This window comes from Salmo trutta, chromosome 20 (assembly GCF_901001165.1).
Source record: "Salmo trutta chromosome 20, fSalTru1.1, whole genome shotgun sequence".
Classification (NCBI taxonomy): domain Eukaryota; kingdom Metazoa; phylum Chordata; class Actinopteri; order Salmoniformes; family Salmonidae; genus Salmo; species Salmo trutta.
In genome coordinates, this window is record NC_042976.1 from 18,755,745 (window position 1) to 18,775,744 (window position 20,000).

The 20,000-nt window shown below is 40.8% G+C and overlaps 1 protein-coding gene across 2 annotated transcripts in view; it reads left to right on the top strand.

Annotated features, from left to right (window-relative positions):
* The window catches only part of LOC115155636 (receptor tyrosine-protein kinase erbB-4-like), a 567,818-nt gene that overhangs the window by 464,016 nt on the left and 83,802 nt on the right, over positions 1-20,000 (top strand). For both annotated transcript variants that reach the window (XM_029702449.1, XM_029702450.1), the window contains exons 16-17: positions 5,062-5,216; positions 11,812-11,856. In XM_029702449.1, coding sequence (XP_029558309.1) covers positions 5,062-5,216; positions 11,812-11,856 — 200 coding nt within the window. The remainder of the gene's footprint in view (positions 1-5,061; positions 5,217-11,811; positions 11,857-20,000) is intronic.

A 20,000-nucleotide genomic window follows, 5' to 3' on the forward strand; every position in this document is an offset into this window, starting at 1 on the left:
GGGGAAAGGGAAGTGACATAATTTTTCTACAAGAAACGCATAGTAATTTGGAAAATGAAGTTATGTGGAAACAGGAGTGGGGGGGACAGTGGTGTGTAGTCATAAAAACACAAAAAGTGGGGGTGTGGCCATATTGTTCTCAAAAGGGTTTTTGCCTTTGTCATATGAGGTTGAAGAGGTAGTTGAGGGGAGGTTACTAAAAGTTAGAGTAAGGTATGAAAACATCACTATGTGTCTGATAAATGTATATGCCCCAGTGGTGGCAGTTGAGAGGGTATGCTTTTTAGAGACATTATCAAATACCATTGAGAAATGTAACAATGAAGATTATTTATTTATTGCTGGGGATTTTAACTGCACAGTCAGTGATTTAGATAGAAACCACAAAGAACCTCATATAGCCTCAAGGACTTTTTTAAAACGTCTCATTGTAACAAATGAACTGTGTGACATTTGGCGGAGTCAACATGGAGGCACAAGGCAGTATACCTGGGTGCATGTGAGAGAGAACACCATCTCTATGGCCAGGTTAGATAGGTTTTATTGTTTTGAGCATCAATCTCATGTCTGTAAATCAAGTGTGATAACCCCAGTGGGATTTTCTGATCATTGTTTAATAACAGAGGTGGTGTTCATTAACGATGTAAAACCTAAAAGCGCATACTGGCATTTTATCATAACTTTATTGAGTGATGCTCACTTCAGGAAATGTTTTAGTTTTTTCTGGGAGAGGTGGAGGTCTCAAAAGGCCAGTTTTGTATCCCTTCAACAGTGGTGGGATATAGGGAAAATCCAGATTCAACAATTCTGTAAGCAATACACGAGGAATGTCACCAAGGATATCACCAGATCAATGAAAGCCCTAGAGACTGAAATAGTGGAACTCATGACGTTGGTTGAGACCACAGGAGATCGAGGCCACACTCAGGCCCTCAAGAGGAAAAAAGCTGCATTGGCAGACCTGCTGGGTATCAGAGCACAGGGGGCATTGGTGAGAAGTAAGTTTCAGGGAATCTCTGAAATGGATGCCTCATCCAAATTTTTCTTTGGTTTAGAGAAAAAGAACGGACAAAGAAAAATGATTCATTGTCTCAAATCAGCTGTTGGACAAGAGCTCACTAGACCTAGTGAAATTAGAAAGAGGGCAGTAGAGTTCTATGTTGAGCTCTACAAGTGTGAGTACAAAGAGGATAAAACAGTGACACAGCAGTTCCTTGATGGGCTCCCACAGGTGGCTGCAGAAGCTCAGGTTGAGCTTGAGCAACCATTGTCTTTGCAGGAGTTATACACTGCATTAAAAGGCATGGAAAATGGAAGGGCACCAGGCATTGATGGGCTTCCCGTTGACTTTTTTAAGTCTTTTTGGGCTATGTTGGGAGAGGATTGGCTAGCAGTAGTTAATGATAGTTTAACCGGAGGGTTACTACCAATAAGCTGCAGAAGGGCTGTCCTCACCCTACTGCCCAAAAAGGGTGACCCTAGGGAGGTGAAGAACTGGAGGCCGGTGGCTTTATTGTGCACTGATTATAAGATCCTGTCAAAAGCTTTGTCCAACAGGTTGAGGGAGGTGATGGGGCAAATCATACATACGGACCAGTCCTACTGTGTTCCTGGCAGGCAGATAGGGGATAACATTTCTCTGATTCGTGATTTTTTGGACGTCTCTAGGGCTATTGGGTTGGATGCTGGTCTAATTTCAATTGATCAGGAAAAGGCATTTGACCGAGTTGAACATCAATATTTATGGCACACTTTGGAGGCGTTTGGGTTCAGCTCTGGTTTTATTGCCATGATAGAGGTGATATATGGTGACATTGAAAGTGTATTGAAAGTTAACGGTGGTTTGAGTGCTCCTTTTAAAGTGTGTAGAGGTATTAGGCAGGGATGTTCTTTGTCGGGAATGTTATATGCCATTGCTATAGAGCCACTACTAAATAGCATAAGAAGTCGCATTGAAGGGGTGTACCTTTCAAGGGATATTCCTCCTATTCGTCTCTCAGCCTATGCTGATGATGTAGTGGTTTTAGTGAAAAATCAAGCGGAGGTGGATAGTTTGAGTCTAATGGTTGATCGTTTTAGGGGAATATCCTCTGCAAAGGTAAATTGGGAAAAGAGTTGTGCTTTACAGATTGGAGAATGGGCTGGAGGGATCATGGCTTTGCCAGGGGGGCTGGAATGGTGTAAGGGAGGTTTTAAGTATATTGGAGTGTACCTAGGAGATGAGGGGACTATGGAAAAAAATTGGATTGGGGTGGTTGAAATGGTGGAAGGGAGGATAAGGAGATGGCGTTGGTTGCTATCTCGTATGTCATATAGAGGGCACACTATTATAGTTAACAATGTGATTGCCTCTGCACTGTGGCATCGGTTGTCAGTTTTAGAACCACCATCTGGCCTTCTGGCTAAGATACAGGCAATAATTGTGGATTTCTTTTGGGATAAATATCACTGGGTTCCACAAAGTGTTTTGTATTTGTCAAAAGAGGAGGGGGGACAAGGTCTTGTACATCTTGCTAGTAGGGCTGCTGCTTTCCGGTTGCAGTTTATTCAAAGGTTGCTTTATGGACAGGAAAATGTGGTTTGGAGAGGGGTGGCAGGTCTTGTATTACAGCAGGTTGGAGGATTAGGTTTAAAGAAAGCTTTATTTTTGGTTGATAGTAGCCAGATTTCCAGGGAGGGAATACCTCCGTTTTACAGAGACCTTCTTAGAGTGTGAAGCATAATGAAGGTGTCCAGACGAACTTCAGCGGAGTCAGTGCATTGGCTGTTGGAGGAACCTCTGGTGTATGGGGCAAGACTGGATTGCACAACTGCAGATGTTCCACATTTTTCCAAGATTCTGGTGAAGGGCAAAATCATCACCTTAAAACAGTTAATGGCCGTGGCTGGGCCCGCCTTAATGGACGGTAGACGGGTGGCTGAACATTTGGGGGTGAGGTCGGAAAGGATTGTAGGACAAATGCTGGGAAGCTGCAGGAAGGCTCTGTCAGCAGAAGAGTGGGGTATGCTTCATAGCCACAAGAAGGTACAAGATGAAGACGTCTCATTTCCAAGACTAGGGATTACACCAAATATCCCAGAGTCAGAAAGAAAGGCGATATTACTGGATTTGAGATGGTTGGAAGAGGTGGGTTTGGATGAGGTGAATGGGAAAGAATTATATAGGGGGTGTGTCAAGGTGTTGAATAAAGATAAATTGAAAAATAGAAAAGACACTCCATGGAGGGTAAAATTGGGCATTGATGACAAGGTAAAGCCAGCATGGAGAGCACTGTACAAGCCACCGTTACAAAAGGGTACTGGTGATATGCAATGGAGGGTTTTGCATGGCATCATTGCAGTTAATGCTTTTGTATCTGTTATTAACTCAGATGTTGGAGATGGATGTCCTTTTTGTAATATAAGAGAAACCATTTTTCACTGTTTTGTGGAGTGTGAGAGGATTAAACCTCTCTTGGAAATGCTGGAGTCTTTGTTTAAAGCTGTAAGGGAGATTTTCAATAACACTGTTTTTATTTTGGGGTTTCAATATAGAAAGCAACAGAAAAGAAAATGTCAACTGTAAAATTTTATTTTGGGACAAGCTAAGATGTCCATTTTTTTGAGTAGGAAACATAAGATAGAAACGGGATATGGGCAGGATGTAAGATGTGTTTTTAAAGAATTAGTGAAAGTAAGAATAAAAGTAGATTTTGAGTTCTCAGCTGTAAAAGATCTCCCATTGTTTGAGGAGAAGTGGGCATACGAAGGAGCGCTTTGTTTTGTAGAGGAGGGGAAATTATTTTTTGTTGATGAAATAAGCTGAATGTATATGTTCTTTAGTATTTTTTTATTTTATTTTATTTTTTACATTTTTTGTTATTTTAGTGTTTTGTATTTTTTTATTTTATTTTAAGAATTACATTTGGTGTTTCATTTCTGAAAAGGCAGTGTGTCATTATTGATGTTAATACTTGAGTATAAAATAAAGGTTTTATAAAAACTCAAACTCTCTCTCTCTCTCTCTCTCTCTCTCTCTCTCTCTCATGGGGATGATGTGCATGGTGTACATTGTTGAGCGCTAGCTAGTGATACAACGATGGACAACATCACTAAGGAAGAGTAGCTGTCATTGCCATGCCAATATTATTGTGTGAGTCCAAGGTTACCAATAAGAGATGCGTTTACAGGGGTTGTTTTGGCAACAGGGGTGCAGTATGTTGTGGTAGACCATGATGCACAGTGTTTGCTGCAGTCTCAAAGAAATGAGTTTGGCTGTGAGATGAGATGAGGTTACTGGCTATAGTAAAGCCTTTTCCTTTCAACGCCATGGGTATAACACTCATAAAACAACTAATTGAGTACCAGCTTCATTGTTATAACTGTGAATGTACTTAATTTGCATATTTATGCCTACAGTACACACACACGAGCACTTACACACACATCCTCTCAGACCCACTCGTACATATGTGCACATTTGCACAAAACACCTCCACATAACGATGCATATGTATTTATTTCTGTTCTGTTCTGTTCTGCACCTTAAGGGATATTGTTCCCTGTTGAGCTCTCTATGTTGCCTTTATTGATACCCATACAGACCCATACAGTGAGGTCCCTTCAGTTGCCTCCCTTCATCCCTGCCTCTGTCTACTCCCTCCCTGCCACCCTCTATTCCCTCCCCTTCCCTTGCCTCTTCTAGCCCATATTAACCTCATAAATGGTGTCTGCGCTGATTGTTATGGTCATTGTGTGTGCTGTGAGGGATGGTTATTATCTCCAGCTCTACTTGCTGGTGTTTTATGCGTCTCGTCTTCCTCCTTTCCTCGCTCCCACAATCTTCTCTCCTCTACTATTATATCGCTCATCTTTATCCCTCTTTCTCTCTCCCCTTCTCTCTCGCTCCCTCTTTTCTCTCATCTCTCATATCTCTCTGTTATCTCTCTGTTTCTCTCACTCATCCTTTCTCCCCTGTCCTTGCTTGCTCTCCTTTTCTATTACTATCATATCGCTAATATTTATCTTCCTCCCCCTCTCTCTCCCTCTGTCTCTCCCTCACTTTCTCTCTGTCTCTCTCAGGGTCCGGATCACTGTGTGAAGTGTCTCCACTTTAAAGATGGTCCTAACTGTGTGGATAAGTGTCCCGACGGCCTTCAGGGGGCCAACAGCTTCATCTTTAAATATGCCGAGGCCAACAACGAGTGTCATCCCTGTCACTCTAACTGCACTCAGGGGTGAGCTACATTCTATATACTGTATGTCTGTGTCTTGGCTTCCAGCAGCATGTGCACGTTTGCGTTGTTGTTGCGTATCGCATCAGCAGTCTGAATGACTAACGATCCTAGAAGGACAGAGTACATGATCCCCATTGTAAGGCCAATGTCAACATTATAACAAGAGGAAAACAATATCTGGTTCATGCTCTGTTTCATCCACAACACAACAGCTCTCTGGATCACTATTTTGCACAACACACACTCACACACACACACACTCACACACACACACACACACACACACACACACACACACACACACACACACACACACACACACACACACACACACACACACACACACACACAAGTGCGCGCACACACACACACACACACAAGTGCGCGCACACACACACAAGTGCGCGCACACACACACACACACACACACACTTTGAATTCATCAGTAGCAGAGTAAAGCACAAAGCCCGGGAAAGTACACACACACACGGATGCACGCATGTTAGCAATGCACGCACATACACACACACACTGCTATGCTCCTCTAGGTGCTGATCTCACATATAACTGTGAACCCGTATCCAGCCAAGGTTTATCAGTGTCTGTAGACTCTACGGATGATAGAAACACATACACACACATACGCACCCATGCACGCACACACATGAACTGCAAAACACCCTGGTGCAAGAGAAAGTGAGAGACAGATGCCCAGGCGGTGAGCTGAGCTGAGCAACAAACCCAACCCCCACCACTACACCCACCCAAGCCCCATCCTTTGACCTAAGAGGCATGTATTAGATGCTCATCATGATTTGCTCAAACCTACTGTCATGGTGCGAGCCTAAACCACACAAATGACAACACTGGACACAATGGAACACAACGTTTTTACTATCTCATTCTGGAATATACAAGGTCTGAAGCCATCTGCTTTTGGCATAAAAAGCAAAAACAGACTTCACAAAATAAATGAGAAATACAGAAATGTACATCCTGCAAGAAACATGTTATAAAGGAGATTGACCCACTGGTTTCCCTCTAGGTTACAGAGAGCTGGTAGTCTCATCCATTAAACTACCAAGTGTTACACAGGGAAGCGAATCAGGGGGTATGCTAATTTGGTATAGATCAGACTTAACCCACTCCATTAAATTAATCAAAAAAGGAACATTTTACATTTGGCTACAAATTAAAAGGAAATAATCTCAACAGAGAAAGATGTCCTCCTGTGTGCTACATACTGTATATCCACCACTAGAATCCCCACACTTTAATGAAGACCAAGATCAACCATTTCCAGGCACAGGGACATGTACATGACCTCAACACCAGAAATGGGCAAGAACCCGACTCCCTTAGCACACAGGGGGACAAGCACATAGATACAACTACGTCAAAACAACACACAAATGGGTCTCAACTTTTGCAGCTCTGTCGTATGCTGGGTCTATTCATAGTCAATGTTTTTTTGGGGGCTTTGAGGGGACTCTTATGGTAGGTACACCTACAGATCATCCCTTGGTAGTAGTACTGTAGACTACTTTAACACTGACCTCAACCCAGAGTCTCTCAGAGCGTTCACAGTCAGCCAACGAACACCCCTATCAGACCACAGCAAAATCACAGTCTACTTGAAAAGAGCAATACACAATCATGAGGTATCGAAGCCGAACAAACTGCATGATTTTAATAAGAAATGCTATAGATGGAAGGAGGGTAGTGTAGAAACCTGCCAAAAAACTATTGGCCAACAATAAATCCATTCCCTACTAGACAACATCCTGGACAAAATGTTTCCCTGCAATAAAGAATGTGTAAACTTAGGCAGTAGGAAGACTTAACAGTATATTTGACCTATCAGCTACGTTTTTGAGAAATGGTTTATTGAAGAATGCCAAGAAATGTATGTAGAATCCTATCCAACAAAAAACTCAGAGACCCAGAAAACCAGAACGTATGCCTTCAGTATGGGTAAACACTAGAACAGTACAGAAATACACAAAGAAAAATAAGGAATAGCATGTCAGAAAACAGCTCGATGTGATGTAACCCTAGTATGAATCACTTCTGGGAAAATTGGAACACATTAGATAAACAACAACATGAAAGCTATCTACCCAACATGTATGGATAAACCACTTCTCCAATCTTTTTGGCCATATACAGTGCCTTCAGAAAGTGTTGATACCTCTTGACTTATTCCACATTTTGTTGTGTTCCATCCTGAATTCATTTTTTTTCTTTTTCCCAACCGTCTACACAATAACCCATAATGACAAAGTGAAAACATGTTTTTAGAAATGTTTTCAAAGTTATTGAAAATGAAATACAGAAATATCTAATTTACATAAGTATTCACACCCATGAGTCAATACTTTGCAGAAGCACCTTTGGCAGTGATTACAGCTGTGAGTCTTTCTGGGTAAGTCTCTGAGAGCTTTCAACACCTGGATTGCGCAACACTTGCCAATTATTATTTTCAAAATGCTTCAAGCTCTTTTAAATCGATTGTTGATCATTGCTAGACAACAATTTTCAGGTCTTGCCATAGATTTTCAGTAGATTTAAGTCAAAACTGTAACTCGGCCACTCAAGAACATTCAGTGACTTCTTGGTAAGCAACTCCAGTGTAGATTTGACCTTGTGTTTTAGGTTATTGTCCAGCTTAAAGTTAAATTCATCTCTGTGTCTGCTGGAAAGCAGACTGAACCAGGTTTTACTCTAGGATTTTGACTGTGATTAGCTCCTTTTCTGTTTTATCCTGAAAAACTCCCCAGTCCTTAATGATTACAAGCATACCCATAACATGCTGCAGCCACCACTATGCTTGAAAATTGGAGAGTGGTACTCAGTAATGTGTTGTATTGGATTTGCCCCAAATGTAACACTTTGAATTCAGGACAAAAAGTGAATTGCTTTGCCACATTTTTTTGTAATATTGCGTTAGTGCCTTGTTAACAACAGGATGCATCTTTTGGAATATTTATATTCTGTACAGGCTTCCTTCTTTTCACTTTGTCAATTAGGTTAGTATTGTGGATCCATCCTCAGTTTTCTCCTATCACATACATTAAAACTGTAACTGTTTTAAAGTCACCATTGGCCTCATGGTGAAATAAATCCCTCATTGGTTTCCTTCTTCTACAGCAAATGAGTTAGGAAGGACGCCAGTATCTTTGTAGCGACTGGGTGTATTGATGCACCATCCAAAGTGTCATTAATAACTTCACCATGCTCAAAGGGACATTCAATGTCTGTTTATTTATTTTTTTATCCATCTACCAATAGGTGCCCATCTTTGCGAGACATTGGAAAACCTCCCTGGTATTTGTGGTTGAATGCTCGATTAAGGGACCTTACAGATAATTGTATGTGAAGGGTACAGAGGTGAGGTAGTAATTCAAAAATTATGTCTACCACTATTATTGCACACAGAGTGGGTCCATGCAACTTTTTAAGTGACTTGTTAAGCACATGTTTACTCCTGAACTTATTTAGGCTTGCCATAACAAAGGGGTTAAATACTTATTGACTCAAGACATTTAAGCAAATGTTTTATACATTTGTAAAAATGTTGCTAAGCATAATTCCACTTTGACATTGTTGGGTATTGTGCATAAATTTTTATTTTTTTTTTAAAGTCAAGGGTTGTGAATACTTTCTGAAGGCACTGTAACGTATAACCAAGAGCAAACACATTTACATGATAATTTGCAAAACTTAGAATCAGCTATTAAAGACTACCAGAACACACTGGATTCTCTAATTACATTGAATGAATTACAGGAGAAAATACAAACCCTCCAGCCCAAAAAGGCCTGTGGTGTTGATGATATACTAAACTAAATGATAAAATATACAGATCACAAATTCAAATTGGCTATTCTTAAACTCTTCATAATTATCCTCAGCTCATGTGGAACCAAGTTCTGATCACCCCAATCCACAAAAGTGGAGACAAATTTGACCCCAATAATTACATTGGAATCTGCGTCAACAGTAACCACGGAAAGATCCTCTGCAACAGCAGACTCCAACATTTCCTGAGCAAATGTCAAATTGGCTTCTTACCAAAATATCAGACGACAGACCACAAATACACCCTGCACTCCCTAATTGACAAAAAAACAAAAGGGAAGTCTTCTCATGCTTTGTTGAGTTCAACAAATCTTTTGATTCAGTTTGGCATGAGGGTCTGCTATGCAAATTGATGGAAAGTGGTGTTGGGGAGAAAACTTACACGATTATGAAATACATTTTTACAAACAACAAATGTGCAGTTAAAATTGGCAATAAACACACATACTTGTTTCGTCAGAGCCGTGGGGTGAGACAAGAATGCAGCTTGAGTCCCACCCTCTTCAACATATCTATCAAAGAATTGGCGAGGGCACTAAAACAGTCTGCAGCACCCGGCCTCACCTTAATAGACTCTGAAGTAAAATGGTTACTGTTTGCAGATGATCTGGTGCTTCTGTCTCCAACCAAGGAGGGCCTGTTTTGTTTGCCTGCACAGATTATGTCAGACCTGGACCCTGATGGTAAATCTCAGAAACACAAAAATAATGGTGTCCCAAAAAAAGACCAGTTGCCAGGACAACAAATACAAATTCTATCTACACACCGTTGCCCTAGAGCACACAAATAATTATACCTACCTCAGCTTAAACATCAACACCACTGGTTACTTCCACAAAGCTGTGAACGAAGAGACAAGGCAAGAAGGGCTTTCTATGCCATCAAAATAATTATAAAAATTGACATTCCAATTAGGATCTGGCTAAAAATACTTAAATCAGTTATAGAACCCATTGCTCTCTAACGTTGTGAGGTCTGGAGTCCACTCACCACCCAATTGAGACTGCATGCAGAATTCAGCAAAACTATCCTTCATGTACAATGCAAAACCCCAAACAATGCAGGCAGAGCAGAATTAGGACTATACCTGCTAATTATCAAAATCAAGAAAAAAGCTGTTAAATTCTACAACCACCTAAAAGGAAGTGATGCCCACACGTTCCAACACAAAGCCTTCATCTGCAGATTAACCTAGAGAAGAGTCCCCTCAGCCATCTTGTTCTGGGGCTCTGTTCACAAACACAAACAGACCCCACAGAGCCCCAGGACAGCAACACAATTAGACCTAACCAAATTATAAGAACACACAAATATAACTATTTGATACACTGGAAAGAATCAACCAAAAAAATTTGCAAACTGGAAAGTTGTCTGGCCCTAAACAGAGAATACACAGTGGCAGAATACCTGACCACTGGGATAGACCCAAAATTAAGAAAATCCTTGACTGTGTACAGACTGTGTACATTAACTGCCTTGCTATTGAGAGTGGCCGTCATAGGCAGACCTGGCTCTCGACAGAAAGAAAGGCTACAGTACGTGCCCTTTGCCCACAAAATGAGGTGGAAACTGAGATGCACTTCCTTACTTCCTGGTAAAGGTATGACCATATCAGAGACACATACTGTATTTCCCACAGATCACACCGACCTACAAAGAATTAGAAAACAAATCAAACATTGATAAACACCCATATCTGTTAGACGAAATACCGCAATGTGCAATCACAGCAGCAAGGTTTTTGACCTGTTGCCATGAAAACGGGACAACCAGTGGAGCACAAACAACATATTCGTACTACAACTTTGTGCACATTGTTAAAAACACTGTACATATCTGATAATATAATGTTTGTAATGACTTAATCCTTTTGAAACCTTTGTTGTTTTTAATTTCTTCTCACTTTTGTTTATTGTTTACTTCACAGAGAAATAGACAGAGAGAGAGACAGAGAAATAGAGAGAGAGGGAGAGAGAAATAGAGAGAGAGGGAGGGAGAGAAATAGAGAGGCAGAGCATGAGAGAGAGAGAGAAAGGGACACAGAGAAAGAGAGCAAAAGAGAGAGCAAGACAAAGAGAGAGAGACGGAGGGAGGGAGAGAGTGAGATAGAGGGAGAGGGAAAGAGGGAGAAATTCCACTCTCGATCTGCTCTTTGAGTGCTGTGAATCCTACGATTGTAATTTTCAGCTGCAGAAGGAAGGGGCAGATATCTTTTGGTATTGCAGTCAGTCAGTTCACCGGGCTGGCCCTGTCACGTCTTTGTTCTATTTCCTGCTGAGCGGCAGGCTGGCAGCTCACTACTCCATGTACACATAACGACATTGTTAAAGAACACAATGCAGTGGAAATGCCATCTTGACACTCTATCCCAGGCAGCCCTTCAGTTCAGACAGACTGAAATAGATTCAAAGATCCTCTCTGTTACCATTCCCTCTAAACATCAAATAGCCTCACCATGCAGTGTCCTGACTCCCTAACATCCTGACTCCCTAACGTCCTGACTCCGGACTCCCCTTCATCTCTGGGACTGTCTGACATGACTGTTTTTTTTTCTGTTGACAGAACATACAGACACAGGTCTAGGAGATATAAGACATATTCAAGACACTGATACAGACACTCAAGGCCAATGTCCAGTCGAGTGATTGATTGATTGTGATGTCATGGATGATTGACTGATTGATTTATTCTGTTGCTTCATTAACTCTGTGTGTTGTTCCTTTCCCTCATCCAGGTGTATTGGACCCAGACTGCAGGACTGTATTGGCATGATGGACAGGTAAATATCTCTTCAAATCCCTACTGTCACTTCCTTCTTTGTCCCCAGGACAGACTACGTACACATAGACACAAGTTCAACTTTTATTTATTTGTGATTTGTAAGTACAAGTTTATGCATTGAAATGTATCTTTGATGAGGGCTCAATAGTAAAAGATAAGAGACACACACTTCTTCCCAGCAGAAAATGTCATGACAACCAACTGTGCCCACTGAGCAAGGCTTATATTTATTGTTACAGTGGTCCCTCCTTTAAAAGTTGTGAGTTTACACCGCAGGACTTAGAGGTACCCAGCATCACAGCTTCATTGCTCCAGACCACCGCAAGGGGGAGTTAGAGCACTCATTATGCATTTGGGTCCCAAGGTTTTTATATGACCAATCATATCGAGTGGTTCCAATGACGAATTTGACGTGAGCCACCCGTCACAGGTGACTTTCTTCAGCAAAGATGGCTGACAAAACATTACGGGGGTAGCAAATATAAGTAGTTATAATGTCATAACGAGTCAAGCAAAAAATTTACAATTGAGAGAAATATGTTGTTAATGTAGAGACAAACGATTGTGCATATTTTTTGGTCATAAAGTTAATTTACAAAAATTACTATTTAGCCAGACTAGCTAACATTAGCCAGCTAGCTAGCTAGTGTTATGACATGAGTATGAAATTGTAATTCGTGTTGTTTAATGTTTTGGGACTCCTGAGAAAACCAGCAAACCAGGCTGTCGTCTATTGAAACAGTGGATGTAAAGAATCTAGCTAGCTAAAGCATTTACTGCAAATTGAATGTACAATTGCGTAAGCTTGCCTTGCTTATATTTTCCTTGCAATGCAGCTGAAGTAACATAGCTAGCTATCTATGTACTTGCTTATTGTGTAGTGGAGGATAAAATAACTGTATGCCTATGGATGTATCTGAATGGCATTAATGAAGCCTATGGATTGAGTAGAATATAATAACTTTATTGTGCCAAGGATGCAAGTCCTATATACATGTAGTTATTACTACGCATGAGATTCCCACATTGTAGCCTGTACATTGAATATATTCACTGATCATGTACTCTTCCTTGGCAAATAAAGGTGCGGTTCAGGTATGAATCTCTGTGAGACATTCTTTTTCAGTCATATCCAATACCAGGTGTATCAAACTCCATTCTTTGAATGATGCTGTGTCTGCATGTATGTATTACAATTGTACACTTCAACATTGTTCACCACTCCTGCTCCTGGGAATCAATGATTCCACATTGTAACTATGCAATACACTAGAAACATGATTTAAGTAAAGGCTGATTTGTAATTCATACATTCAGAACAAAAAACAGTACACTACACCTCCTATGCATATCTGACTCCCTTCATCTCTTATTAATCTGAGGACACAGGAAAGGTGTAGTATTTCAATGAGATACTTAATTTCAACGAGTGGAGAATGTGAAACGCTTTATTGAAAGTTCATTATCCAGGTGTTGTAAATACATAATACATGCATTATAAATATTATAATTGTAATATTTTGTTATAAATACATGCATTATAAATATTATAATTGTAATATTCTAAATACAAGTTCAATCTGTACTTCAATGCACATATGATGTGCATTATAAAAAAAGAGAAAGAAAGAGGAGGTGGGGAGAGAGGTGTAGAAGACAGAAAGGGAAAGAGGTAAAACAGAGGAGCAGGGAAGACAGCATATGATTAATGAATTACAGTGCTACCCTAATATTCTCTCAGTTCATCACAATTCCATAGTGTCTCTAGCGGTGTCTCCTAACCAGCCTTGGGCCCCCAGTTGGCCCGAAGGTTATCTTAAGAGTAGGTGAGGTGGTGATGACGGGACTGGCTTCCTCCCTCACATCAACATACCTACAGACGAGAGACAGATATGGAGAGAGAGAGAAAGAGCATGATTAAGCCTTGTTTTTTTTATTCTAACACTGTCAGTCATCATAATCATCAGGAGGTGAAATGCAAAACTGACCTTGGATCATTAACTCTGGGATTACTACATCTCTATCTGTATTTCAATGTAAAGCATCTCTTTAATAATACTTCTGTTGACCCAACCAAGTGACCTCTCACCTATGATCATGCTGTGCCCTCTATGTCAGCTAGTTCAGATGCGGAAGGGGTTCACCCACACAGCTGATATAACCAAGAGGATTTAGGGAGAAGGGGGAGAGGGATGAAGTGAAGGAGAGAGACTGTTATTGAGAAAATAAGGTGGTTAAAGAGACTGTGTTCAACAGGAATCTGTGTGTGTGTGGTCTCACCTGGTGTCCACACTAAGTGGTACTTTATGCTAAAAAACAGACACATGAGGACAAACAATAGAATATAATGTCATTATTAGACTTTTACATTACCAGATAATTGGTTATTACTAAAGTATAATATCCCTTATAACAAATGATTATAACATTGAGATAGATAGATACATGTGCATGTGTAGCATGTGGCAATAGCAGGATCATATCAAGGATTGCGTCACAAATTAATACATAAATACCACTTAAAGCTTGATGATGACTTGATCATTTGAATTAGCTGCGTAGTGCTTAGGCAAAAATAAAAATGTGCACCCCTTTGAGTCCCCAGGACCAGGACTGAGAACCGCTGCTCTTTGTTGGGACCTCTTTATCTGCAGACAGGCTTTAACAGCTCTCTGTATCTGAGGACAGAAAACCTCACAAGAAACAGACTTCATTATACTCAAATTAGACAGCACTGAATACGATGTTCTCTGTCCTCACTTCTAAGGACTGGAACTACACAAAAGTACCGGCTCTATCCAGAATATCCCACTCTCTCACTTTGACAGCTGGGCCTGCTATCCTTTCACTCTCCTCCATGGCTGTTAGCTAGCTACCTACACATGTATTTTACAGTGTTAAATATATCAGCTAGCTAATATGAAGTGAGGTAGCTGGTCAAATGTAATTAACTTAGCTAGTTGTGTATACAGCATGTAAACTAGCTAGCTACGTTGGCAGCTCATTTGAGTTAAAATGCAGTGTAGCTAGTTACTGAAGCCAATAATACATCGTTTTTTAAAACATTTTCGAAATGTATTTACTTACTTGAATAGGTTCTCCCACCCATGTGGACAATTGAAAACAGAGCAGCAAAGTTTGCCACCAGAGTGGTTTAGAGAATATTACTATTTGCCTGTGAATAACCAGACCTTCATACAAACTTGATATGCTGAATTTTTGATGCACAATCAAAGTTGCTGCCATATCCTGCCAGCACACCCACAAGCGAGCCACTCAGGCGGAGAATGATGTGTGGAAGAGAGCGAGGATCGAGATGAGAGTAACAATCCGGTCCTAATAACAAGTGGAAAGGGGAAAGGTATTATTATTATTATTATTAACTCCACATTATAATTATATAAAAGCCTCTTAGATATTCTGTGTTTCGACAGCTGGAGACATTTTGTTTTTCACAAGCGTACTTACTGTAGCAGACTGTGAATTCTGCAAACAACGTTTCTAGGATGGGCAATTAGCTGAACAAAAGACTATTCAACCTTTACTAAAGAATTGTCTAATAGCCGAGCTAGGTGTGAAAAATCCCCCTCCCCAACTTGCAACAAATAATTTGTTTCGACCTTTCTAAGGCACTGCATCTCAGTGCAAGAGGCATTACTACGGTCCCTGGTTCGAATACAGGCTGTTTCACATCCGACCGTGATTGGGAATGCCATAGGGCGGGGCACAATTGGCCCAGCGTCATTCGAGGTAGGCCTTCATTATAAATAAGAATTTGTTCCTAACTGACTTGCCTAGTTAAATAAAGGATACATTAAAATAAACTGGTGGCAACCACAGCACAATCAATAGGAGGTGAACAGTGGCTGGTGCTGAAAATATAGCTAACTTGTTATGCAAGTGTTGCACACCAACAGATGGAGAAAATCTACACCAGTCGACCAATTCATTTCAACAATAATCTTCATTTTAATTTGACTTTATAAACAACAGGGCTTAATTGGAGTCTACTTCTTCGGAGCCTAGACATGTATAAAATAACTTAACTGGCTGATGCAGGTTCGATACCCGTGTCGGCCGCCACTGGGAGACCCATGAGGCAGCTTTTGGTTTTAATTTAGAATCCTCCAATCCTCTATATGTAACTATTGGCGGAGAGTCACATTATATTTTTCAATATACTGTAGGCCTACCGTAGGCGACATGAGTCTCACTAGTGTTGAGTAATGTGCTGTTAAAAGTGGTGTAGGTCTTGTTTATTTAAAGAGCATATTGAAGTTAGAAGCAGTAGGATTTGAATGAAAAGCCTCCAACTATTTTAGCACCTTTTTGCACTGCTCTGAGACAAGCATGGGGACTGGTCTTAATAAATCAATGAGATTTTTATTTTCACTTAATCTCTGTTTGGGTATTGGTTAGACTAGAATAAAAAAAATGTGGGTGCAGAAATGTTATGCTCTTAGTGTAACCTTTATATAACTAGGCAAGTCAGTTAAGAACAAATTCTTATTTACAAGGACAGCCTACTCCTTCCTCCCCGTCGGGGAATTGAACGCCAAATGTTTGGACACACCTACTGATTCAAGGGTTTTACATTGTAAAAGAATAGTGAAAACATCAAAACTATGAAATAACACATATGGAATCATGTAGTAACCAAAGAAGTGTTAAACAAATCAAAATATATTTTATATTTGAGATTCTTCAAAGTAGCCACCCTTTGCTTTGATGACAGCTTTGCACATTTTTGGCATTCTCTCAACCAGCTTCATGAGGTAGTCACCTGGAATGCATTTCAATTATCAGCTGTGCTGGGGGGGTACACAGAAGATAGACCTATTTGGTAAAATAATGGGAGAAGTCCATATTATGGCAAGAACACCTCAAATAAGAAAAGAGAAACGACAGTCCATCATTTCAAGAACTTTCAAAGTTTCTTCAAGTGCAGTCACAAAAACCATCAAGCAGTGATGAAACTGGCTCTCAGGAGGACCGCCACAAGAAAGACCCAGAGTTGCCTTTGCTTCAGAGGATAAGTTCATTAGAGTTACCAGCCTCAGAAATTGCAGCCCAAATAAATGCTTCACAGAGTTCAAGTAACAGACACATCTCAACATCAACTGTTCAGAGGAGACTGCATGAATCAGGCCTTCATGGTCAAAATTGCTGCAAAGAAACCAATACTAAAGGACACCAATAAGAAGAGAGACTTGCTAGGGCCAAGAAACACAAGCAATGGTCATTAGACTAGTGGAAAACTGTCCTTTGGTCTGATGAGTCCAAATTTGAGATTTTTGGTTCCAACCGCCATGTCGTTGTGAGACGCAGAGTAGGTGAATGGATGATCTCCGCATGTGTGGTTCCCACCATGAAGCATGGAGGAGGAGGTGTGATGGTGTGGGGTGCTTTGCTGGTGACACTGTCTGTGATTTATTTAGAATTCAAGGGACATTTAACCAGCATGGCTACCGCAGCATTCTGCAGCGATATGCCATCCCATCTGGTTTGCGCTTAGTGGGACTATCATTTGTTTTTCAACAGGACAATGACCCAAAACACACCTCTAGGCTGTGTAAGGGCTTTTTGACAAAGGAGAGTAATGGAGTGCTGCATCAGATGACCTGGCATCCACAATCACCCGACCTCAACCCAATTGAGATGAGGTTGAGATAGTGAGAGGAAACAAAAAGGAAGAACAGAAGAGAACAGAAGGACAGAACACATCATTCAAAAGGCCTAATAGAACAGCTTCCCCCTATAGGACTATGCTTAGAAAGAAACAGCACAGCACAGACGAAAGATGCCAAATTGGCTTAAAAATGAAGACCGAAACAAAGGCATAGTGGAAAAACACACTACTTGGCCAAAGCATCCTGATCTCAAGGCAGAGCTGAGCTGAGCTGAATGGAGCTGTGTAAGAGCAGAGAGAGAGAGACGGTAATGACTGCTAATTCATTCCAAGTGCACTACTTTTGACCAGAGCTTTATGGTCACTATATAGGGATTAGGTTGCCATTTGAGGCACAGAAAGAGCCTGCAGTAGCCTGGGTCTCACTCTCCACTGATCCACTACTCTACTATCTACTGACGATCTGATTTACCACTCTTCCATCTGATTCACTACTCTACTATTTGAGAATGTCAGGGTGAGCTGCTGATGGGAGATAGGGAGAGGCTGTGGGGTGAAGATGGGGTGAGGAGCAAGAAAGGTGAAGGTAGGGTGAGGAGGAGGGGTGAAGGTGGATGAGGAGAAGTGCTAGTAAACAGATAAAGTTCCTAGACTGTGGGGAAAAGCCTTCGTACATACAGTATGTTGACAGCAGAGTAACAGAGAATACCCTGATAGAACTATGTGACTGTGATAGTAACATGCCAAGTTGGTGAAGTTGCTTTGGAACATGTTTTAGAGAAGCTATGGTTTAACTGAGCAGAATAGAAAGGCAGCTTATAAATGCTTGCAGCCAATGTTGAGAAGACAAAGCCTCTCAGAGCTCAGACATACAGTTGAAGTCGGAAGTTAACATACACCTTAGCCAAATACATTTCAACTCAGTTTTTCACAATTCCTGACATTGTACCCTATTAAATTTCCCTGTCTTAGGTCAGTTAGAATCACCACTTTACTTTAAGAATGTGAAATGTCAGATTAATAGTAGAGAGATTTATTTATTTCAGCTTTCATTTCTTTCATCACATTCCCAATGAGTCAGAAGTTTGCATACACTCAATTAGTATTTGGTAGCATTGCCTTTAAATTTTTTAAATTGGGTCAAACGTTTCGGGTAGCCTTCATCAAGCTTCCCACAATAATTTGGGTGAATATTGGCCTATTCCTCCTGACAGAGCTGGTGTAACTGAATCAGGTTTGTAGGCCTCCTTGCTCTCACACACTCTTTCAGTTCTGCCCACAAATGTTCTATAGGACTTAGGTCAGGGCTTTGTGATGGGCACTCCAATACCTTGACTTTGTTGTCCTTAAGCCATTTTGCCACTACTTTGGAAGTATGCTTGTGGTCATTGTCGATTTGGAAGACCCATTTGCGACCAAGCTTTAACTTCCTGACTGATGTCTTAAGATGTTGCTTCAATATATCCACAACATTTTTCTCCCTCATGATTCCATCTAGTGCAACAGTCCCTCTTGCAGCAAAGCACCCCATAACATGATTCTGCCACCCATGTGCTTCACGGTCGGGATGGTGTTCTTTGCCTTGCAAGCCTCCCCCTTTTTCCTCCAAACGTAACGATGGTCATTACGGCCAAACAATTCTATTTTTGTTTCATCAGACCAGAGGACATTTCTCCAAAAAGTACGATTTTTGTCCCCATATGCCGTTGCAAACCGTAGTCTGGCTTTTTTATGGCAGTTTTGGAGCAGTGGCTTCTTCCTTGCTAAGCGGCCTTTCAGGTTATGTCGATATAGGACTCGTTTTACTGTGGATGTAGATACTTTTGTACCTGTTTCCTCTAGCATCTTCATAAGGTCCTTTGCTGTTGTTCTGGGATTGATTTGCACTTTTCGCACCAAAGTACGTTCATCTCCAGGAAACAGAACACGTCTCCTTCCTGAGCCGAATGATGGCTGCTTGGTCTCATGGTGTTTATACTTGCGTACTATTGTTTGTACAGATGAACGTGGTACCTTCAGGTGTTTGGAAATTGCTCCCAAGGATGAACCAGACTTGTGGAGGACTACAATTATTTTTCTGAGGTCTTGGCTGATTTATTTTGATTTTCACAAGATGTCAAGCAAAGAGGCACTGAGTTTGAAGGTAGGCCTTGAAATACATCCACAGGTACACCTCCAATTGACTCAAATGATGTCAATTAGCCTATCAGAAGCTTCTAAAGCCATGACATCATTTTCTGGAACTTTCTAAGCTGTTTAAAGGCACACTCAACTTAGTGTATGTGAACTTCTGACCCACTGGAATTTTGATACAGTGAAATAATCTGTAAACAATTGTTGGAAAAATGACTTGTGTCATGCACAAAGTAGATGTCCTAACCGACTTGCCAGAACTATAGTTTGTTAACAAGACATTTGTGGAGTGGTTGAAAAACGAGATTTAATGACTCTAACTTAAGTATATGTAAACTTCCGACTTCCACTGTACATTGGGTTCCACAGCTGATCTGACA